The sequence below is a fragment of the Tetrao urogallus genome (genome assembly GCF_951394365.1).
Source record: "Tetrao urogallus genome assembly, chromosome: 11".
Lineage (NCBI taxonomy): Eukaryota > Metazoa > Chordata > Aves > Galliformes > Phasianidae > Tetrao > Tetrao urogallus.
Window position 1 is genome coordinate 7086302 of NC_136824.1, and position 24432 is coordinate 7110733.

Consider the following 24432-nt stretch of genomic DNA (forward strand, 5'->3'; position numbering starts at 1 on the left):
GAATGCTCAAAGATGGAGGAGTCGCATTGACGGAAAATGAGGTAATGATGTACAATAATTAAAAATAAAATAAAATGTAAAAAATAAAAAAAATAAAAAAAAAAAAGAAAAACAACAACAACAAAAAAAAAAGGAACAACATCCTTAGACTTGCTACTTAAAGCCACCAATCACAAACAGCCATGACTGGCTTCTGTTTTCAGCAGTGAGGAACCAGAGACTGTAACTGGTGTTAAACAAATTGAGACATTGATCACAGTGGGGAGAACTGCTTTAAATTATGCTGTACGATCCGGAGGATTTCTTCTAAGCAGAGATGGACCTGAGCTGCAAAATTCAACCTTTCCTCTGCTAGGGTGTTCAGATATAGGCTTCTGGTTCAGGCCCACGGATGTGTCTCTACGGCTGATACACACAGTTGAGAGCAGAGTCCCCTGAACAGTGCCAGGGAGAGGAGACAGCTCAGACGGATGAGGCATCCCCCGGTCAGATGGACGACTCCCAGCAGATGGGGAGTTCAGTTTGGACAAAGCACCCAGAGATCTGCTTCGGGAAGGTCCTCCTCACTCCGTGTGCAGAATCGCAATGTAAATAAATGGCCACAGGTCCTCTCTCAGTGCACCACTTGCGTTTCCGGCTTCGGTGCAGGCTGGAAACGTCGTTGGAGTTTGGTCATGGTTTGTGAAGTGGTCCAACCTGAACCGGGCCTCCTCGTCGTAACGCAGATGCCCCCATAAGGCATGTCCGTTAACTTAAAGCAATCTGCCACCGTTTCTCCTGTACTCTTCTATTGCACTTTACCTTTTTACGTGAGCGAACCGGGAAAAGAAGCAAGAGAATGGAATGCTCCCAGGGACACCCCTACGGGAAAGCTGATAATGAAACCTCCTGGCCGTCCCCAGGGTGGTCCATGCATGTCGCCTGTAAAGGCAGGATGAGGCAGAACATCCCATTCTGAGGCTTCTCCCCAGTTCTGGTGGACAAGGACTGTGATTCTTTCCAGTGGCAGCAACCCTTCTGGGCTGGTGATATGGTGACATCTCTGGTCATAAGGTCATCTTGGGCCATCGAGAAGGCAAGCAAAGCAGAGTAGCTGGTGAGCAAGCTCCTGGTTCAATACTTCTCTCAGGAAAAGATCTGGTCAAGCCTGTAGCTTTCAGGAGGTTTTGTTGTGGTTTTTTGTTTTTTTTTTTCCTTTTGAGAAAATCTGCTTTGCTTATAGATTTTCACTGATACGTGTGAGCAAATCTGTATTTCCCCATACACGTGACATCCAGAGAGTTGAAGGAAAGCCCTGCAAGTTGCTACAAGGGCAGCTGGCTTCTCTTGAGAACAGGATCAAAGGGTTTATTTTTCCATCTGAGAGGCTTTGGATGAAGTAAGACAGAAGTGGGAAGGGAGAGGGGGAGAGAATACGAATATTGGCCAGAGAACAGGATTGATATTCCTGTTTATGCCACAGAAGAAGCAACAGAATACTTATTTTTCCTCCCCTTGAGTCAGTCTGTCTCAAGCTGATCGTTCTGGGAATGTGACTGGGTTACAATCAATCTCTACATGGGTAGAAATACAGGATAGAGCTAAATGGGGCTGGAAAAGATCCAGCAACTGCGTGCGTCTGATATGGTTTTCCACTTTGCTTACTGCCCTAGTCCTGGCAAGGACGCGGACCCTCCTGCGCTATGGATTCTCCATCCACGCGGGAAGTCCAGGCACCTCCTCAGATAAAGCTCATCATTCAAGCAGCAGGGAGAGACCAGAGCACGACAACAAAATAGTCAGATCCAACGCGCTGCTCTAACACAGACAGACAGACAGACAGACAAAAAAAAGCCTCCTAGAATATGTGCACTTCAAAGATAACCACATTCTCTTCCTGTCAGAGAAGTAAGATTTTTCTTTCCGTTTATCATTCCTTCCGACATTAATTTCTGTGCAAGGACTGGGAGCGGGGCTGCCTTTGCTCTTACCAAAAGTCTTCGTTCTGCTTTAGGTTCTTCCAAGCTCCCGCCTCATCGCTCTGGGAGAGCTCCCATCGCGGTGCCACAGTAAGAGGTGATGGCGGCATTCACTGGGTGGTGCGAAGACACAAGCTTACAAGGAAAACTCCAAGCAGGGAGGACATGACTAAAGATGTCAGTTTGGTTGGCTCGGTTGGTTTTGTTTTGTGTTTTATTTTAAAGCAAAAAGTACAATTATTTACTGTGTTATTAGGATGACTCCTCTCAATTGAGTTTAATTTTCTTTATTTGCTCTCATTGCTGCTGTTGTGCCTTGCAGGAATATTTAACGAACACAGCGACCATTGGAGGAAAAGAACAACCCTGTTATCTGGTGACAGAAAACCACAGTTTCAGTTGGCTTTAACGTGTGTACAGGCAGGGCTGTAGAGTCCTATTAGGAGGAGACCTCAATCCATACAGACCACGCTTACTGCTTCCCACCATTTTGAGGGCACAGCCTATAAACTTGACATCAGAACAGGGACTTTTAAGGAGTTTTTAAAAGCCATGACGTCCTTTGCTGAAATAAACACTGACATCCTCAACATAAATGCCTTGGTTAAGAGGTTTGGAATGTCCAGGGAGGCTTATTGGATTCAACATAATTTCTCTGAAACCTAAAGGGGGAAAAAAAACAGAAAAAAGAAAAAAGCAAAATAAAGTAAACGAAAAAATAAAAAAGAGCAAAACTAGAAAAAAAGAGAGAGATATCGACACACATGTAATTATTAAAAAAGAACCAAATGAATAACCAGCAAATGGCTGCAGTTAAATTAAAGCCAAAACACCCTCTCCGGGCAGGGCTGTCTCGCTCTCTCTTTCCATCAAGACCAGGCATTCATTCCTCCTGCTGCATGCAGGCACAAGTGCTCTGAGGATAAGGAACATGCAAGCAGTCTGGATGGAGAATTGGGAACAAACCTCTTCCAGAGGTTTCCACTAATCATGGGTGGAAAAGTCCTGTTTCCTACCTAGTCCATCTTTCTGCTGGGCAGGGATTGAGGAAAATGGAGGAACCTTCCCAGATCTACCCTTCTTTAGTAATTTATTTAGTGTTGCTTAATATTCCTGAGACAAATGCATCTGAGGAGACCTGGCTCTCATAACCCATAGAATTTCTTGGCCTCTTCTTCCTGGTGTGAACTTCTGCTTAATACTTCCTTTTTTTTTTTTTTTTTTTTTTTTTTGCACAAAATCCTGGAAGTTTCCTGGAGAAAAGTCTCATATTTGTCAGCTCAACAGTTTTAACATTACTTTCTCAGACACCTGTTGGTGGTAGAATTTCCACAGCTGAGACCATCCCAGGGGACTGGGATGAGACTTGGCAGGAACTGATGTAATGTCACTGAAGGTCATCCTCAATACAGAGCCACTGCGTTGCCAGGACCAAGACATGCAGGCAGGAGCCTTGGGACTGCTGTAATCTGTCCTAACTTCTTATGGTCTCACACGACTTTTCCAAGAAAATTAATGGGATGTCTTGGTTACCTAATTGCTCTAGAGACTCTAAAATGTTCCTGTTCCATCTTATGGTCACAGAACATTCAGCAAGTCAGGTCAGTTAACCGACTGGCACCACTAGAGCAGCATGAAGCTGCCTAGATGTGCTGTGAATTGATCTCAAAACTGCCTTCTACTAGGCCAGGAACAGAAAGCCAAACTAAACCAGCCAGCCTTTTTTTTTTTTCTCCTATTTTTTCTATTATTTCTTTTCTGTACAGTCTTATTCCATCTGCTCATCAGACACATACATCTCGTGATGAACCTGAGGATGCAGACAGACAAGAGCTGTTTGTTTCATTTGGTACTGTTTAAAATTGTCTGGGGGAAATTATCTGTTATTCTTAGTGGCCCCGAGGGACTGATCCCCAGGGGAAAATAAGAAAGGCTCAACTTTGGTTCGTGTGTCATAAACAAAATTCATAGGCACATTCCAAGTGCTGAAATATCACTAGTGGTGAGAAAGAGCCTAGCTCAACTCTCAGAGCCAAAGCAGAGTTTAAAGTGCTGATGCTTGGAAAAGTGTATGTAAACTGGTCCATTTCTTATCAGACTCACTGGGAGACAAATAAACATGACATCCCTGAAATTCACTATTTATCCTGTTTTGTTTTTTTCATCATATAAATATACTTTATGGTCACCAAAGGATAGCTGGGAAAGTCTATACTCAACAATACTGAGTATCTCAAAGGAGCATTCCTGTCTGCTTTATTTTCTTTGCATTTCTCAGCTCTGCTAAATTAAGGCAATTCCACTTCTGCTGGACCATGTGCAAAAGACCTAAAAGCCCATTGGGGACAGACAGCCTCTGCAAAGGGACATGCGAAAGATCAGCAAGACTTGAGGCTGGGAATGCCGAGGGCTTTCCTCTCTGTCAGCACTGTGCTGTGAATCCCAGCTGCAGAGACCTTCGTTGACAGCAAGGTCTTTGTAGAATGGGAGTGGAGTGGGGTTCATCCCGTAAGTGACACGCAGCCGCTAGTGAGGGACAACAAGGGCTGTGTCAGGAGGACAGCCTACATTTCTGAAGCTAGAGGGCTGGACGTACATACTGCTGACTTGGGAAAACAATGCAGCATTGGTCATCGGGGTATTTTCTCCTTCTGATTTATTCAAATTCCCAAAGTATCTGAACAGAAACATGCTTCTTGTCTGACTAATTTTTTTCTCACTGCTTTCTCCCACACTGTACTGCTACCTTCAAACCCGTTCTCTTGTATGGAGCAGAAACCAACAAGGCTCTTGCTACATTTATGTATTCACTGACAGATGTGAGATGAATGATGTTCACTAAGATGTCCAGGGTGAGAATGGGTGAATCTCAACAGGTTCAGAGTTTGGATTCTGCAATGACAGATGTCATCTTTCTACCATCAAAGCTATTAGTACATGTAATAGTAGCTTGAAAATTTCTTAAATAATATTTTTCTTTTCCTTTTTTTTTTTTTTTTTCTTTTAATCTCCCCAAAGTGGAAAAAAAGAAAAAAAAAAGACTTCACCTTTTTGGAAGGTTGGAAAAATCTTAGAAACTATTTCTATTTTTCTATGTCTCGTGTGAAGTTTCACATTTGTCAGTGCCCAGTTCAAAACTGGGAGAAAAAAACATTATCTTTAATGTTGGGTGTAGATTTGGAGGGAAGCTCCAATATAAAAGCCTGGAAATAGCGAGGAGGTAAAAATAAACAAACAAACAAAAAACAACACAGTAGATTCAAAGCAAAAGTATCTCCAAAGATCTATAAAACTGGGTAGGGTTTGAGAGATTAAACTTTGTGCTTCTCCCTGCTTTAGTGAGACCACTGTTATATCAAAACTTGATGTTCTCTGTCTTTCCTAATAGCTGTGATATGATAGTGGAGTAAATGTATGGAGAGTGCTGGAGGATGGGGAAGGAGGAATGAGCTCAGTTTTGATGTGCAGCTCTAACAGCTTTGAGATGGAAGGGGCAGATGGGGCATTTCTCTAAGCAAGGTGGGAGATGTGGCAATGAAAGGACAAGAAGATTGAAGGCAACCGAACCATGCAATCCGTTTTTGTCTTCAACCCTGGCCATCCACTTAGTCCTCCAGAGCTGTCTCGAGTTTCCCAACCCTGGATAATGGGTCTCAGCCTCTCTGCCCCATGCACACACCCAATGCAGCCTGTGGACAGTGCCTTGCTAGGAACACTCTGCCTTCACTGCGAGCAAAACTAAGGAAACAAGACAGATAATTTCACCTTGCCATCACTGCCTACTTTCCAGTAACACTGCAACCATTCAAATATACCACGCTTCTATGGCTTTTGAAATGCAAGATTGCTCCAGCCACACGTGAAGAGCACCAGGAATCACGACATGGGAAGGCAAGAGAATGACAAAGAAACGATGCATAATTCACGTCAGTGCCATCCACCAATGCAGAAGGAGCAGTGCAGCCCCGTTTTGAAACCCGTGGATGTACACTGTTACTAAAACAGCAGCATAAATTGCTGTGGGAACAGATGAGAAAAGCAACGGGATGTCATACAATGCCTGGCAAAAATGGGTTAAGTAAAAATAGCAAAGCAGGGGTAATAAGCTGGCCAAACATAACACTGCTGTCCAGACAGAGCGACAAAGCTTTGATCTCTCTTCTATGTAACAGCAGAATTTATGATTTAAAGAAAAAGCAATAGGAGAGTCCAACACCACTGCACATTTTATCTTTCTCTATGCACAGATATGAAGTATGAAAAGCATCAAAGGAGGCATGAAAACCATTAAGCCTGGCCCACATCCCGAGTGAAGGAAACAACTGTCCACCCAGCCAAAGCCAGGACCAATACATCTGTACTTAGGGGGAAGGCAGCACAGCGATCCAGGTTTCCTGTCATGGATGGGTTCATCTGCAGGGCTAGGATACAAAATCCTCTTTCTTTCTCCTGTCCAATAAATAACAGGCCAAAAAGCAACTCAGACTGAGGCTTGCCACAACAAACAGGTCACAGGCATTCTCCCCAGTACCCTCAGTTGGAGATAAACACATCATCTCCCCTGCAATCCAAGGTGAAGTCAAAGGGCCTGGCCCTCCTCACATTTGCACCAGCCCAGCACTGCTGATTGCAGAGAAATGCAAGAAAATGTAGCCCACAGATGAGCTTCACACCAACACACAGATCTCAAGCAGGTCTTCAAGTAGACAACAACTCTCCTAGGATTCACAGAGAAGTGAGAGCTATGGAAATACTTCTGGTTGTTCATTTTCATGGAAACAGGATCCTCATCCCTATCCACAGCAGCTCACCTTGTATCGTTTATTTTCTGGTTTAACCTCAAATGCAAGTCTCCCACTTTGATCAATGAGACCTCATAGCATTGGAGACCTCTTGGAACGCGCTCGATGGAGCTCTACCTACAGTTTGTAGTTCTTGTCTTCTTCACAAGCCAAAATCATGAGGATTGAGGCACTGCATTTGTTTTTGAGGTCAGGAAAGGGAAGAGAGGGGCTAAGAAGAAGAGCAAATGAATCCAGAAGATCCCACTCCCACATAAGTTTCTCTCATGCTTAATTGAAGGAGAGGAAGGGGTAGAAGAATATTGTGAGATATTCAGTGGCTGAACAATGTTTCCTGAGAAAAGTATACATGGATTTTCATGGGATGAACTCTGTAAGACTATGAAGGACTCATTAAACCTTTGGTTGGAGGAATTCCGGCGTCTGTAGCATTTCTGTTGCTGCCGATAATATGAGCCATTTCCATATTAGCTGGGATCACAAGTTTGTTTTCTCTGGAACTCTTTCATGAATGGAGTAGTTCCAAGATACTAAATGTTGTAGCCTGATAGTTCGGGAGGCAGAGCTCCAAGATTCCCCACCGATTCCCCATAGGAAAAGCCCCAAAGTGGGAAAGTGCTTATCAGGATATTTAAAAATAATAATAATTGAATATATATATATATACACACACACACATATATATATATAAAGAAAAATACAAAAAAATCTACTTAAGACCAATGGCAAAATAAAAAAGGCTATTTTTATGCCTGCTGTACCATCTGAGATGCCCTGTGATTTGAACTGAAGCTTCCTTCCCTGTCCAGAGGTACAGCCAATGCTTTTTTTCCAGTCTGCACAGAGGTGCAGTTATTTAAAGCCACTTGGAGGCCCACTGCATGATGGAAAGCAGCCAGATCAGTTGGGCCTCCTCAGTTTTGTTTTCATTAGATTGAAGCCAAAGTATGTGGAATTACTTGTAAGAGGACCAGGGAAGGGGGAAGGACTGGGCACCCAGCAATTTCACCCATAGCATACAGAGCTTCGCCTCACCTCATTTACATTGTAAATGGTCATAGAAAGTTTCTCAGCAAAGAGGATGCCTTGCTCTGTTTGTCATGACATCCACAGCCATGCAAATATGAGTGGCAAAACTCTGAGGTTTACAGGTCAGCCATGAGAACAAGCTGCAGGCAAGTTCCCAGATGCTGGAGAGTTTGGGGGCAGCTGATATCCTGGGTGTTGTCAGGTCACCCTCCTGTCTCTATCCATCTGTGTGCCTGCATTGAGACATCCACAAGCCTCCTCCTCTATACATCTCAGCATTTTGAGGAACAGCAATTCTCTTCAGCTCTGCCAGTCCCCATTTCTCACAACTATGCACTGCCTGTCTCTGCACTCCACAAAGCCCACAGGACACTGTATCAAAGATCCCAACAATACTTCATTTTCATCACTTTGGTTTTCAAATATACTCTTTTGCCAATTTCTTTTTATTTTTAAGTCAGCCCTCAGACTGCTGCCGATTTAAGAACTATGCACAGCTTTACAAGAGCTCCTCATTTCCACTTTGCCTGACAGGTATCTGCATTCCTCTGACACCGCCTCTGTTCCTCAGCCACTTCAGATAGCAATAGTTACCTTAAGCACTTTACATGGAGATACTGAAACTACCAACTAATCTGCTCAGAAATTAATATCCACTGAGAAAGAATCTAGCTGGGCTCATGTTCTGTAATAGCTGATTAATTCCAATTACAGTACAGCTGATCCACCAGTACCGCTGATCGCCACATCAAAGAGCCAACAAGCAAAGGAAGCCCTAAGTTAGAACAGCAACAGCCTTGTTACAAACTTCTTTTCTGTCGTTGAGCTCTTCATAAGCATTAATTTGTTATGCCTCGCTTGTTCCCTTGGGAGGCAGGAGCTGTTATATCCGTAATGTAGATGGCGAAACTGTGGCATGGAATGGGAACAAGGTTTGTCTGAGGTCTCCAAAGGATCAGTGCTATGGGGTGAGCACTGGAGCAGGGAACAGCCCAGCTCCAGATCCTATCCTCTTCAAGAGACCTGAGGTCTAGAAGGGGACAGGAGAGCTTGGTGGAGCCAGATGTGAGCACAGACACCTAAGGAGCTGCATCACAGTGGATAGGGAAAAGCAGCTGTGATCTGTTGTGACTTTCCCTGCCCAGGCAATTCCAGTGATGTTCTCCTGCTCTTCAGAGCACTAAAGAAGGCAGAGGAGCCAAATGAAGCCGAGAATAAATTCTTGCTTGCTCAAGTCTCTTTATTCTGCCATATGCTCCAGCAAGACTCCACTTCATCTGGAAAGGCCAGAGCTGCCCTCCAGGAAGCCCAGGAGTGGTAAAAGCCCAAGAGCCAGAAATTTCAGGAGGAACTTACACTGGGAAACGTGAATTTAATAGTTTGCAAACTGAGGATGGAAACTGAGGAGAACCGCGGATCTCAGCAGGCAAGGAAGCACAGAGCACTACAGAGGAGATGTAAAAAAATAATCAAAAGCAGCACAAAGTATTGAGGAATAAGGATCTGCTGATTTTTTAGGCAGTCTGACATTGTTGTCCTTCATCTATGTTTCTCCAATGCTTGTTCTCTGATGATTGTTTTGGAAATGAGGTCCACCACCACAGCTCTTCTTCTCTTCATAGTTGCCTCATTAGGGTGGATCTCAAATCAAGCTGCACCAAAACATCATAGAACAGCATAATTATGCTTTTTAGAAGAGAGCTCTGATTCTACACTTTCTTTCAAGACCACATTTGGTACCTGCTAGCATGTGGTAAGCTCTTAAACACATCCCAGGACTGAGGACTCTGATTTCACCAGATTAAGAGAGGACAAACAGAGAACTGCAGTTTTACACAAATGAAGGGCAAATCCCCAAATACACAGCTGCTATAAGCTAGGAGATTTCCTTCAGAGGAAGGAAGACCTTTGGTACCAAATTTTCCCAGCAGACAATCTGTTCTGAAGTTTTGCTCTGGCCATCAGTTCCAGGCTTACTAAACTACATGACTGCCAGACTCATCTTTGACTCAGTTTCATTTTGGGGCTACAAATAAGTCATCCTCCTGAAGTCATATAGACAAGCAAAGCATTGAAAGCACTTCAGCCCAACCTCACTTCATGCCATATAATTCTGCGTAAGCCCTTGTGCTCATCTGCCCCACTTGTGCCATTGGCACATGTCAGCACAAATGAAGGACAGAGAAGAGTTTGAGCTCTCAGGACAAGGATGCATTTTCATACAGGAACACCCACGAATGCAACTGTCCAAAGCTCCGTTCTCCTTCCACTGAAGGATTTCATACTTGAGACAAAAGGAGTCAGCTTTACTTAAAAAAAATTTCATATCCTATCAGATCATAGAATGGCTGAGGTTGGAAGGAACCTCAAAGCCCATCCAGTTCCAACCCATTCCCGTGGGCTGGTTGTCTACCACCAGCTCAGACTGCCCAGGGCCCCATCCACGGCCTTGTGAACCTCCAGGTTTGGGGTACCCACAGCTCTCTGGGCAGCTGTGCCAGGGCTTCATCACTCTCAGTAAAAAATTAGTAAAAAATAAGTCATTTTCTCTTCTCCATCACACAGAAAGCAGAAGCTCTGCCTGTCACCCCAGCAGGACACATCCTCCACTTGCTACACATGGGATGTGGGCATGGAGCACGTGGCAGGAGCAGAGGAACAGGGCACAAAACGTGTGAGCACACACGTGTGGGGCTGAGAGCACGCACTGCTGAGCGATTACTCTCGTTTTACATTATGGGTTTAATGGCTTTTAACAGGAGACTTTGTAAGCAATCAGGAATTGGAACAAAAGGAGCTGGGGGAATAATTATTTTAACCAGGGGAGCTAAAGAACATGGCAAAATCGCGTACTGAGCAATCATGCTAATTAAAGGCACCCAGAAGAATCAGGATAGAAACGCCAAATGGTTTTCACTCTGCTTCCCTAATCTGCAAACTGCCTCCCCGCTCTGACTCCCACCAGCTGTGGGAAGGACGGTTCTGGGTGAGTTGGTTTGCAGCAATTAAGGAACGGAGCTAACTAAATAAGGTACCACTGGTCTAGGGGAGGAGATGTCTCCATAGCCTCTGGCCAAGCACCGAGGTTTCAAACACACTTTGCAGGAGCACAACAGCTCCTTGCAACAAGCAGCACAAGGCTAAACTAAACACAAGGCATAGTGACAGCTCCAGTCCTTTTGCGTCCTGCCTATCTGCAATGGCTATGGCTTTCCAATGGATAAGGACGTCTTCTAAGCGGTGGATATCATCCTTATCTGCAGGTGCTTAAAATGTCCACCCATGTGCTGAGGTTCACACCATGTTAATATCAAAGGTGCAAGAACTAATGCCATAAGACAGGAAAATTTTTACCCAGAAAAGGTGATATATCCAGGTGGCCAAATATCCACATCATAGGGAAAAGAAATGAACATACAATTGCTCCAGTAGACCGGAGGCTTTACAGAAACAAATATAAACTTTCATGCCTTTGATATGATGAAAAACTAAGCCTGGTCCCTCGAGGGACCAGGGAATGATGGAGAGATCTTCCTCAGACATTGCTAGAGGCCAGGAGGGCATCACATTTAAAGGAAGACATGTGCAGAGAACATTACAGTGACAAAATCACACACACAGTCCGAGAAAAGAATCAAGCTTTTCCAGATTCCTTGGAAATTTTCACCTCCAATAACTGTTCCTGTGATATGTGAATGCTTCTATTTCCAGTAGTTCAGATCTGGGCTTTGTTGCAGCAGTTCCCTGCGCTGGCACAGTGTAAATTAAGGGTAGGAGAGGTGGGGCAGTAGAATATCCAATGTTAACCTTTGCTATCAAGTAACAGTTTTCTATTTCAAAAGCAATGGCTTGTTTGTTAATCAACAGGTCCATTAACACAGAGCAAATGCCTCTCTAATGGACACCCACAGCACCACAGGCTGAACTATTTGTGTGCAGCATCTTTTGATTGATTCACCCTAAAGATCATCAAGTAAATGAGAGAGGATGTAATATTTCTTCAGGAAGCATTCCACAGCAGATACATTGATTGCAATGCTCATCCAGCTGCTCTGTGCCAATCTCTTCTTAAAGAGACTTTGTGCTGGATTCGCTGATTAAACATTCCAAAATGGAGATCAAATCAGGGACACTGACTCGCCTGTGCCACACTGACCTATGGAAACCTGGTATCCTGCCAAGAAGGATCCCACAAGTGGCCAGTGCCCAATCCACTCCCCTCTTCCTGCTCCTTAGGTTCATGACTATGCCCTTTTGGTCCTGCTCTGGCCACACACATCACTGCTATGCTTCAACCCCTCTGCTCCTTGACCTCTCCTCACCACCACTAAAGTCCTTGGCCCAAGCCAAGGGAGCCTGGTTGGTGGCCGCAGCAGGAGCACGGAACCATTGACTCATGTACTTAACTCCTACCTGCATCTTAAGCTGAAAATCAGAGTTCATTTTGCCTGCCAATGCCTCTCTGACTCCTGCTCTTTCACCACAATGAATCTATTCAATTTAATGCTCAACTGGACAGGAGGAGGCAGGGCTGTGTAAAAAGAATACCCTGAGAACCAAGGAAAAAATCCAGAGCCGATGGGAAAAATAGCAATGAAATGACCAGTTGAGTAATTTGCCACACCAGCAATCCCAGCTGCCGCAGATGGCCCACAAGCCCACAGCTCAGTACTCACTGCACTTTTCATTTTGCAAAAGCAGGTTCTTCTCTTCCTAAAGACCCAACACTGGGCTGGCACATCCTTTATAAGCTGCTATAAAACCAGTTTCTTCTAAAGAGCTCTGCTAAAACACCACAGCGCATCTAGTTTATGAGCAAGCCCTGCTGCTGCTCACCAAACCTCAGCCTCCGTGAAGCTGTCACAGCTGCCCCGAGGAGCCCAGCAAGGCCAGGAGACCATCCCTTCTGAAAGTGCACACTCCTTTTCCTTGCAAATGAACCTCACAAATTGAGACCAGACCCTCCTTTTCCATTCTGAGCTATTCATAGATAAGGTTAAGGGGTTTTGAGGCAGGCATGGTGCATGCAGGTGAAACAAGGAGATACAAAGGACCAAACATCTAATTGGAGACAAAATGAGAAAGCTAAACACTCACCCAGGTCCCACGGGGAGACACAGCTAACCCTCCCCTCCGGAGATAAGCTCCATCAAGAGGGCTCCAGCTTGCTGCAATGACTCCTTGAGGCAAATCAGAGGTGCCAGCAGCTACAAATGAGGGCCTTTCTTTGCTGTAGTTTCCATCCTTTCTCCCCTTCAGTATTGGCAGGAAGAAAAAAAGGAGCCTGCAGGTCCCATTCAGGCTGAACTACATGTGCCATCGCCGTCTTACAGCCAGGCAACAAGGTAAGAGCTGCAGGTACACGCTTGGTCAGGGATGCTCAGCTCCTGCCCCCACTTCCTTTCTTTTCAAAGAAAACAAAATTGAGTTTGTATCGACTACTGAGAAAATGAGACAACATTATACAGGACACGACCCTCTGCAATCAAATTAGGTCACTGAAACACCATAACCAGTGCAGAATATTTAGCCCTGATTGCGCATAGGTTCAAGGAAAATGTTTTATACAGCAAGTATTAAAAGACAAAAGGAAAATGAGTTATAGCAGAACATTGAGCAACAGCAGAAAGCAAGATAAGTTTGGAGAGGCAGAAACAGTTTCCAAAACAGTAAAGCCTCTATTCACACAGCAGCTTTCCAGCTGTGGCCCCACTGTGTCAGCAAAATAGCCAGCAGCAGCATACTCAAGGTGCTGATTTCAGGAGTGCTAAGATCTGTTTTGATAGGGGACTTAGCATCCTACATTGGCTTTAAGCCTCCGGTTCTGTGTTTATATATATATATTGCACATGTCATCAGAAAATAAAAAAGGAATGCATGGTCCAGCTGTGCAGACTTTGCCATTGTGGCTTGACATCCAGCTCCCCTCTGATCTCCATCGCTCAGCTCCCATCTCTCAAACTGCCCTGCCTATGCCCTATCCTGAGCGCTCACCCTCCCATAGGAAAGTCTTCATCACCCAATTCCTAAATGAACACCAGCAGAGGCAAATCCACAAAGCTGCTTCAATTCAAACACCCACCTAGGAGATGGGGGCTCTGGCTGTTGGTGTTCATCATGCTGGAACTGGGAAGATCTAGGCCACAGAATCGTAGAATCATTAGGGTTGGAAAAGACTACTAAGATCGCCCAGTCCAACTGCTGGCCCACCCCCACCATGCCCACGTCCCTCAGTGCCACATCCTCTCAGTTCTTAAACATCTTCAAGGATGATGACTCCACCACTTCCCTGTGCAGCCTGTGCCACTGCATCACCACTCTGGGAGAATATATTCTTCCTAATACCAACCTGAACCTCCCCTGGTGCAACTTGTAGGCCGTTACCTCTCATGCTATGATGTAGAGCTCGAGCTCCACATGATGTGAGAGGTAAGCACTGCTATCCAGGCAAGTCAAAGCCTAGCTCAGCACAACTCCCCCATTGCCTGTTCCACCCTAACAAGCCAAGGAATACGCACTCAATACAGTCATGCTGTTATGTGAAGGAGAGAGGACACAGCCCTTCCTAAATCCTGAGTTTTACATATCAATCTGCAGCAGTGATTTCCCAACTACGTAACGAGTACATTAACTTTAGCCAGGTTGATTCTCCAGAGATGACGAAATGGAAAAGAGTAATCGAAGCAAACTGTGATAGAGTTTGTGATTAAGCAGCTGATGATCAATAGAAGTTATCTGCAGGGCACAGAGTGTTAATGAGCTACCATCCCTTTTGCAAAGAAACACCTGAGCCCACGTTCTCTGTTCAACACAGCCCAGAGAGGACAGCAAGACATTCCTGCCCTCACCCTCAATGCAAGAACATAGCCACAGGGTGGGCAGAGAGTCCTCATGTCTCCCTTGGCAATGTTCCTGTTAAAAGGTAATGGTGCAAGAAGGAAACTAAACAACTTCAAAGATGAATGTGGCTAGAAAGAGAAGGATGAGAAAGGTTAACAGCCTGATTCAAGGCTTGAGATGCTGCGTCTGGGAGGAAAAAAATAAATTGAAAAAGCATTAATAACCTTCTCCGACAGCTCCGCTAATTTAGAGGCCTTCCAGCTCTGCAGCTCTAGTGCTGGCACCCAGCACAACTACAGGGAAGGGCAGCACAGAAAGCAGCCAGGTACTGCCCCTTGCAAACAGCTATGCACAAAATGAACTGCACTGCATCCTGCAATGGCTGTCACGCTACCCTGCCCCCTGCAGTGATGTAGCCGAAAAGTATTAAGTGTTAATACTTATTAATGTCTTACATTCGTTCCAAAAGATTCTGAGGCACTAACGAGTGGAGTTTAGAGAGGATTTCTCGTAATAATGCAACCACCTGTTTGACAGCACACAGAAGCAAGGCTGCACAAGGGTTTCGGAGAGCAGGTAGAGAGGAGAACTTCAAATTAAAGCTACTGAAAAGAAATCAGCCGCGCATCAGCAGAGACACAGAATATCATTATGTCTGCTTGCATTTGGCCACATCGCTGTAACTAATCACTTTTCTCTTCCAGAAATGTCCAGAGAACTGTCAGTGACCACAGGGAGCTGCTAGGATCTTTGTACTACATTTTCTCCAGAAGTTGTCTCCTCTGATAGCCCAGCACCGCCTGCCCACGGAAGGGATTTGTTTTCCCAGAACTCACTCAGCCTTCATATCCTTGGAGGGTCTAGGGAAGACTGGGAAAAAAAAAGCCAGAGACAGGATACTCTTTCTGGAGCGTCCCAAAGGAAACAGAGGGGATGAACACATTAGGATTTCTCCCCCCAGTTTCTCAAATTCTCATGGAAATGGGGGTTGCAACTGTCCTCTGCAGAGACCATGTCAAAACAGATCATTAATACTACTTGCTGCCGAGGATCTTTTGTATTAAAAAGAGCACAGCTATTACTTAGTCCAAATCTCTATATTATTCATAAGATCCATATCTATCATGGATATAGTATTTATGCTACCATGGGGAAATATAATAAGCAAGCCAATAAGCGCTTCCTTCCTCCAGGTCAAGATGAAAGTCTGTATCTTGGAAAGCAGTGCTTTCCTTGGGCAGCAAAGCTCCTATCCCAAGCTCCCCACTCAACTCCATCAGCAAGGAAATAAAGCCAAGGTAAAAAATAACTGCTTTCCCTCCCAGCTCTGCATCACTCCAACAAGCAGGGGAGGAGGCAATGCCCAGGCGCAGTGAGGCCAGCAAATATCCTAGGGAAATAACGGTCTCTTAATTGATTAACTAAAGAATTAGTTAACAGAATCATGTTAGGCTGTAGCATAGGCCCCATGAAAGTGAAAAGAAAGAATCTCACCAGAATGTTGGATTATTATATATAGATGACAGCTCCAAGAACTAGATTGACCATCCAACCTCCTGACTTCACTTTGCACAAGACTGGCTGTGAAAGAACTTCAGGTGGCAGCTCATCCATGCGATATGGTCCAGCAAGCTAAACATGGGCCAGACTGCTCGCTGTCAGCAACCTGGTGTGACCTCGAGCAAATCAGTGTCTTCCCTCTCCTCAACCATAAAATGGAGGTGAAGATGCTTGGCAGCATCTTGTTGGGCTGGAAGCAAAGACGCATCTTTCTGGGAAATAGTGAAGGAGCAAGATGCCAGGTACATTTTCTCCTTTAATAATAGGGGAAAATAAACCCCATCCCTCAAATACTCAGCTGCCTGCTGTGCTCTCACTCCGGTTCCCCTGACATTTGGGCTCTGCTGGGATCTGGCATGAGAACAGTCTCACCCCATCTCTGGAATTTGCCCAGGATTTATTTTTAACACAGCCCTTGCTGTGAACATTTGTGGTGGGATTCGTATGATCTCACACTGATATCTGCCTCTGTGCTGTGCTGGTGTCCAGTACCACCAAGCTACCTCCCTCACCCTGAGCAAAGTTCCTCACCTATGGCAGACCAAAGCATCCCATCCTTCTACATGTACAAAAGGAGCCTTTGGCAGCCATCTCAGCTGGAACTTCTCTGGCTCCCCAGGGGTAAATCTGCCCTAAAGCATATGATCATAATTGTTGACTGGCTTGGGTTAGAAAGGACCTCAAAGTCCATCTAGTTTCAACCCCCTGCCATAGGCAGTGTTGCCAACTTGTAGATCAAGTACTAGATGAGTTTATGTCACGCCCGATCCATAAGATAAACTAAACACAGCTCTGGGCAAGGCTTAAAGCGACCGTTTCAAAGTCATGGAGATCTCTGCCAAGCTCTTTATGTCTTTTTAGTTTTGGACAGTGAGCAATGGGGTGGAGCAGAACCTGTGGTCCAAGAGAAGGCTTGGAGAGTGAGCTGAGACCTCAGGTATGTCTTAAAACATGAGTTCCTTTGCTTTGGCACACACATGGTGCCCATCACCTCCCCTTGCTCAATGCTCCACATCAATTACAGTGCAGAGATGTAAAATGACTGATACTTTTAATACAAAGGGCCTACCATTTATTTATTAGCTGGCAACTGGCCCTGCAGCCCAGGATGGATGCATTATAAATCAACTGCATTTCTAACCATTAAAAATTCATCCAATTCATAATGTAGGACACCAGTAATTTCCTTATTAGTGTTGAGTGTGAAGGATTTTTCATTCCCTTCCCTTGGTTTTACTTTGCTGCTTTGCCTTCCCAAAGATCTTGCTCATCTGAGGATTAGCTCAGCTTAATCCTGCAAGAGAGAGGTAGAGGGCTGGGGGAAGGGAGACAAGGGCTGAAGTCATTCCATTCCAGTGTTTTCTTCTAATTGCAAATTTGCCATAGTACTTAGGAGACTTAGATGCCTTCTCTCCCAGTCACTCTTATAGGAGCCAGAGAGACTGCTCAGCCTGAATTTAAGAGATATTATTCAGGAGGAAAAAAAACCCTCTCTCACAATAGGGAAAAAGGAGGTGTCATGGCAGGGCAGGATAACGTAGAACTTGTTAAAATATATTAGCAAGATAAGAGCAGGTGCCTAACTGATATAAAACAGTACATTTGAAATAGATCAAATATATATATATTAAATACACATATATATATTTACATACAAAGGCACATATGTATTTATGTAGGTATGTTACCCTTCACACTCAGTGCTCCAAATCATTAAGAAAAATAGGTTAGTAGGGCTGAAAGAAAGGTGTGACATTTCCATAGACCCATGATTGCTTCACAGAATCAGCATCAGCACAAATATGAACTTGGAACCAACGACAGGCAAAGCTGAGCCTACACCACGCTGCAGGTCCCCAGTTGCAGTACTGCATGCCATGCTGACTACATTGGTACACAGAGATATTTTCATGCTCTCACTGGGTCTTGGTTTATTCCTGTCTCTAAAACAGATCTATTCATGTAGAGACAAGGAGAGAGAGCCTGCAAAGCAGATTTAAACAAGGTTCAGCATTTGGTAACTTGCTGTCTGGTTAGGAACAAGCGTGCAGGAATCCGAAAATGGATTATGCAATAACCCCCCACCTAATGGGAGACAAGCCCGGGCATCTAGAGCAATCTGTACGTGCCATGAAGTCAATGTACTTTTCACCTCAAGACACTCACGCTCAAGTTTTGCATCAGCTCCGTGTGGAGATGGGTTTGCTGAGCTCTCGGAGTGATCAGCTCACTTTGGAACATCACGCTGGGTTCAACAAGACTGAAGAAGAACGTCTGTTTTGTGGGTCTTTCCACACCTTTCAGAACCAAACAGGGCATTTTGGTCAGTTTAGCCAAAAATCAGCACTCAAATTAGTTATTTCATAGCCTCTCCTGATGCAGAGCTTCACTGCTGGATCCTGGATTGTGCTTCTTGTCCCACAGGGCAGCACCACCAATAACATTCCAGCTGTGAATGCTGTTATGCAAACCTATCCTGACTTCTAAACAACAGCGGATATTTTTAATCAGGAATTGCAATTTAACTGGACAGTGAACAGAGAATGAAAGCCTTCAGTCTTCTAAGCAGAAGACAGCTCATATCTGACCATGACGATACCTCAGAGTTAGATCTTAAACCTGAAAACCATCCTGGCTAGATGGAAGAGTCACAATGAATTCTCCTTGCAAATTCAGGGAGCTCCCAGTGCATTTAGGACTACCCCCCAGCAAACCACAGCCCCATCCTTCAGGCCCCAAAAGCACAGAGGTGCCCCAGCACCCAGGTACTGTTCCAATAGCCAACACTATAAGCTGCAGTAAATTCATTAAAAGCAAGATTAAAAAAAATCAGTACCACAACTCTACCCACACGCACAAGCTATTTTAATGCAACCCACGACATAATTCACGCAATCAATGAGCCATTAGGAGAATACTCTTGAAACCTGCTTCATTACCACTGGCACCAGCTCTGCAATATCTCAGATCACGTACCATGCAGCATCTCATGTACCATGCTTTTAGCTCTCATCATGCTGGGACAAAGGCCCAGGCATGAGGAGCAGTGGCTTATGGACATTGCTCTTTCCTCTGGCCTGGACACTTATAGGTTTAAGAGCACCATGGAGTCACAGGTACTGTGAGTGCAACTAGGCAGAGAAAAGCAGAGATATCTGGGTACACAGCCACTAACGTAGGAAGTGGGAGGGTGTGTTGAAGTCCTGCATTAGGTAAGGGTGTAGGTAGCAGAGTGCTTGAGCAAGAACAGATGCAACACAGCATCAGTGGTGAAGGGATGCATCCTCCCTGAAATGATGCATCTCCTGGGCAGATGTGGTCTTTCCATGGACTTCCAGTGCATTCCCACTTGCCAACAGCTGAGCATTTCCAGAAAGCCAGGCTTCGGAAGTCCAAATTTAGTAGAACACACATAGATGAGTATAAAGGTCCTCATCAAATTCCACAAACATATCTCTGGCACTGAAGGACAAGACCATAAGGCAGTGGGGAGTCCCAGTGCAGAAGTCTCAGCCTACCTCACTAAAGTAACGGGTGTTGGCTCACAATGGAGAAGAGCCTGAGGCTTTTCATTTAGAGGACATTAAAGAGAAGTTTAGAGAAAGTGTAGAGATGTGTAAGGAGGGACTGAGGTCTGTACAACACGGTTCAGGCTGGGCATGGGTGGCAGAGTGCTGCTGTCACTTCACACTTGGCTCCACATTCATATTTCACAAAATAACATTTGACAATTCCTCTTATTCCTGTGGGGGAGGGAGAAGGGAGGAACATACCTAAAATAAAATAAAATAAAATAATAAAATAAAATAAAATAAAATAAAATAAAATAAAATACATTCCCATTACCAGTAGTTGGTTTTGGTTTTGGTTTTGTTTTCAGGGGAGCAAAAAAAAGAATGCAGAAAACATTTATGGCTTGGTTTTGTTGTTTTTGATGGAAATAGGAACATGAACTAACCAAAACCAGAAATGCTGCAGACTTTTCAGCTTCTCATGCCCGGGATGAATAAAACACACTAAATGAAGAAAAAGAATTGACCATGGCAAGATAAACTGGGGTTGTAAGTGTCTTTCCCATTTTGTGTTCAAGTCCTATTAGAAGCAAAGGTAAGGAAATCAATTTGTTTGAAAAATATGACTTTTGAAACGACCACAATGTTCCCTTTAAACTGCATTGAAAACACAAGATAAAGACAGGGTACTGAGTGAAAGAGTGCTGATGGCACTTTTATTGTGTGATTTGCCTTGTTTTTTTTCTGAAGTACTTCTTTTTGGCCGATTACCATGTATTTACAGTTAGTGTAATTATATCTAATTACTTAATTAGCATGAATACATGTAATTACTAACTTCAAATATGTAATTATGTCAGGGCAGCCTGTAATAAATGAGGTTGGAAAAAAAAAACCCTCATTAGGACTCGATGGAAGGACGGCTGCTCCACCCGCGTGGGGAACGCATGGCATCCCCGAGCTGAGCCAGTCGTGGAAGAGGAAAGCACAGGCAGTGCTGTTCATCTGGCAACAAAAACTGACCCCAAAACCCCAATACCAACCCCTTGACCCCCAACAGCTGCGCTCCACAGCGCTGGTGGGAGCTGAGCATCATCCCTTGGAGGCAGAAAGGGACCTGGAAAGGATCTGCCACCCAGCTTTGTTTACTCCAGTGAAATCTGGATTATTTTCACAGATCTGTGTCATTCTCAAGGAGACTTCGTTTATCTGACAAGAAATACCAGGGAATAGAAACACTGCAAAACTGCATTGTGACGTTAGGGTAAACTTCAGAGCTCTGACCCAAGAGCAAATCTGCATGTGATGCACTGTGCTGATAATTAATTATTACTATTGAAGTAAAGCAAGCCTCCTAAGCGTTTCTTCAGAAATATTACCAGTCTCACCAAAAGTCATCTCCAGTAACTCGTAATTACCCACTTTGCAAATCCAAATTCTGAATGTTGGAGATGGAGCTAGACTACAAAGTTCCTATTTACTGCCAAGAAGCACTTATATGGTGATGCTGTCCTACCAGCAGCATGAAGACTGCCTCGTGGACTTAGCTGAAGTCAGTGCTCCTTTCTTTTTCTCCACCAACCACGTGCTATTTGCTGCAGTGAGCTGACACTGCTTGCCCACGAAGACCAGTGGCCATTTTCTGGGCACAAACGTGGGTATGTTGGTTTTCATTTGCATTATCAACCCCCTTGACCTTGGGATAGCATGGAGAAAGGCATGGCTTCATCCTAAGATGTTCTGTCCACAGTGCTTGCTCTACAACAAGCCCTGTTCTTCTCTCCTCTATTTCCAAACAGAGAGAGGTGCAAACTCCTCACAACCTGTCACTTGTCCTGCTGACATCTGCCAAGAAGATTTGCCACTCTGTTGTTCCTCCACTTGCCAAAGAAGAGGAGGAACGGTCTATTTTAGGTTATGCCCCTGACATTGCTTTGTGGTTATTCTGTCCTCATTGTTAGGGAATGACAATTAGGGAAGAGGTTCCCTAACCTTCCAGGTGGTGCTGCGGGTGGCTGAAATGAGACTGGCTGCAAACTCCAGTGCTGCCTTGGAGTTACGGCGTGAGGATGGGGACAGTATCTTCCCAAAGACTCAACATGTTGTCATGAGAAAGCAGGACAGCGCAGTTTCTTCTATGGCTCTTGAAGAAGCCTTTAAATAGGAAGGGGCGAGGATCTTGAGCCCAGCTCATCCCTGCTACTCCTCTAAATGAGGCAGTAGCAGCAAGAGGGTAAGAGAATCATAGAATCATTGAAGTTGGAAAAGACTTCTAAGATTATCTAGTCTAACTGTCCACCTACCACCAATATGCCCCCTGACCACGTCCTTCACTGCCACATCTCCACAGTTCTCAAGCACCTCCAGGCACAGTGACTCCATCACCTCCCCCAGCAGCCTGTGCCAGCTGGGAGTTGAATCCTGCCCCCTTCATCCCACTGACAGGAGGATACCAAATCCCCATGTAGGATGACATGTTAGCTGGAGAAGGGTCCACAGGACAGCATTAGGCACAGAATCACAGGCAGGGAGCTGCTTTCCATATTTCAGCTGCAATTCCATTATGCAGAGCTAAGTGGTTGGGAATAAACATCCGTCATCCCTGCGTGATAAGCAATGTTTGGTAGTATAGAGGGTGACAGAAATCTATATCACATCAATGTACTATTAATACTGCATTAAGCATATAGAGTTTGCTCTTCTCGCTGCAGTGCAGTAACGGGTATCAGCATGTCCTCAACCCAGATGATGTCCAAGAGCACAGGGACAATTGCACGAGGAAGGAAGGAGAAAAGCTGAGTGTGGGAAGGAGAAATTATTTGCTGAGGATGTTGCTTTAGCAACACTTATATACATAGTAGAAACCCAGGATGCCATGAAAAGCTTTTGTTTGAGAGTGCTAGTCATGCATACGGGCAGGGCTCTGGGAGGGGATACTTGCATCAATCTGGGCTCATCTGAAGCATTTTTGGACCAAAGTTTTTCTCTCTCCAAATGGCAGGCAATGAAGAAATGTTTGTGTCCAGGTTCTGCACAAGTGGAAGTAAAAACCCTTCAGCAAGAAAACCATAGGGAGAACAGGAGCAACAAATACTCTCCAGCTCAGGTTTAAGTTGAGCAGAACACATCAGATCAAACAAAGCCCTTACAGCAAAAGCTCCCCGAAGCATGCTTAATTTAAAAGGTGAATTATGAAACTTTCCAGCCTCAAGCAAAGCCACCAGTGAAGTCAGAAGTTTTGTCCAAGTCTCAGGGACTAAAATACAACACACTCCAAATCCAACCCTGCCCGAGGTCTCCAAGCCCTGGTTGCTGTTGTTGTTTTTGTCCTATGAATGGCAAGAAATTCCAAAAAAACCCACAAGTTTTCAGTCTGTCAGCATCCAGCTATGATCTGACTCGTTAGCACTTAAATGTAGCACCTCACTTTGGGATCTGGTTTCATCGCCCTCCGAGCCCCAGGACACCCAGTGCACAGAAGTGAGCAATTGCTTGTGGATTTCCAGGATGTGCAAGTCATTGCTAGCACTGCATTCCCCCTGTGGCTCCTTCCAGCTCCAGGTGTCCCCCATGGCATGTTGAGCTCCTCATCAAACAACCCTGTGAAACTCCAAGGCCATCTTCCCCTGCACCCCATTACAATGAGACCCATGGGGTAATTGCCCTGGGCAAAATTCAGTCTTTTGTGTTTTGAGCTTAGCTGCTGCACCCTTGCAAGAGTACCCACATGCCAAAATGGTCGGCGCATAAAATGAGAGCGCAGAAAGAGACAAAAACTATATATCTACCCTTCCCCCCCCCCCCCCCTCCCCAAGCCATCAGAGTTTGTAAATCATTTTTGAGATGAGGTGTTATAAGCAATGTAAAATACGTAATTAACGGCGCAGCAAAACCACGCTGCACTCAGCTTCTCTGCTCCTGCCTAATCACTGCACCCCTCCCCCTTCTCTGCAAACAGACCAAATTTAGTGCATTAAAATGAAAATCAAAGGGAAAGCCGGGTGCGTTAATTGGATACACCCCATCACTCCGGCACTTGACGAGCTGTGATAACAACTCAGGAGCTGGGGCCAACTCACAGCACCTGGGGGGCTGCCCCAGGGACCCCCCCGATGGAGCAGAAGGTCCTTTTCCTTCAGCAGAAGGCTTAATGCAGGTGGGAGGTTGGCATCCTCCCAGAGCTGTGCTTCCAGGGGCTGAGTTATGTTTCCTGCACTCCTGAGTCAGCAAAGGGGAGAGCAGGAGGCGATTTCGGCGTGGCACTCCTTGCTTACAGCTGGACCATGGGAGACGTGGAATTATTGGGGTATTTTTGTTTTATTTTCTCTTTTCTTTTTTTTTTTTTTTTTTTGTTATTAGATCTGGTTCTGCCTGGAACCAAGAAATGCCAAGTGGATGAGCAATAACAGGTGAGGAATGTTATCTGCACCTCCTGCATTGCATCTCAGAGCTGCTAAAAAGTACAGAAAAACTAAACTACTGACTATGAGCTGCATGTCGAGGCGGCTGCACCCAGCCCACAGAGAGGGACTCCCAGAAAACCATCCTTTTACCAAGCACTTTCACACTCAGAATTTAAGAGCACAAAACAGAGGACCACTTTACCACCACCTGCTATCCTAATGAGCCGAGCTCACAACCCAGATTTATACAGAGAAACAGAAAAGCTTTACAGAAGCTGTGAAAACAAGTCCTTCAGCTTCTAAGCCTACCATTCTTCATCACCACACA

The 24432-nt window shown here is 44.9% G+C and overlaps 1 protein-coding gene across 4 annotated transcripts in view; it reads right to left on the reverse strand.

Moving 5' to 3' along the window:
• Window positions 1–24432, reverse strand: part of NTRK3 (neurotrophic receptor tyrosine kinase 3) — a gene marked incomplete at both ends in the record, with an annotated part of 177561 nt that overhangs the window by 56812 nt on the left and 96317 nt on the right. The window contains one exon of one of the 4 annotated variants that reach the window (XM_079541060.1): window positions 2502–2620. The exons of the other annotated variants lie outside the window; for them this stretch is intronic. Coding sequence (XP_079397186.1) covers window positions 2502–2620 — 119 coding nt within the window. Of the gene's footprint in view, window positions 1–2501; window positions 2621–24432 lie in introns of those variants that run through there. 4 annotated transcript variants of the gene reach the window in all.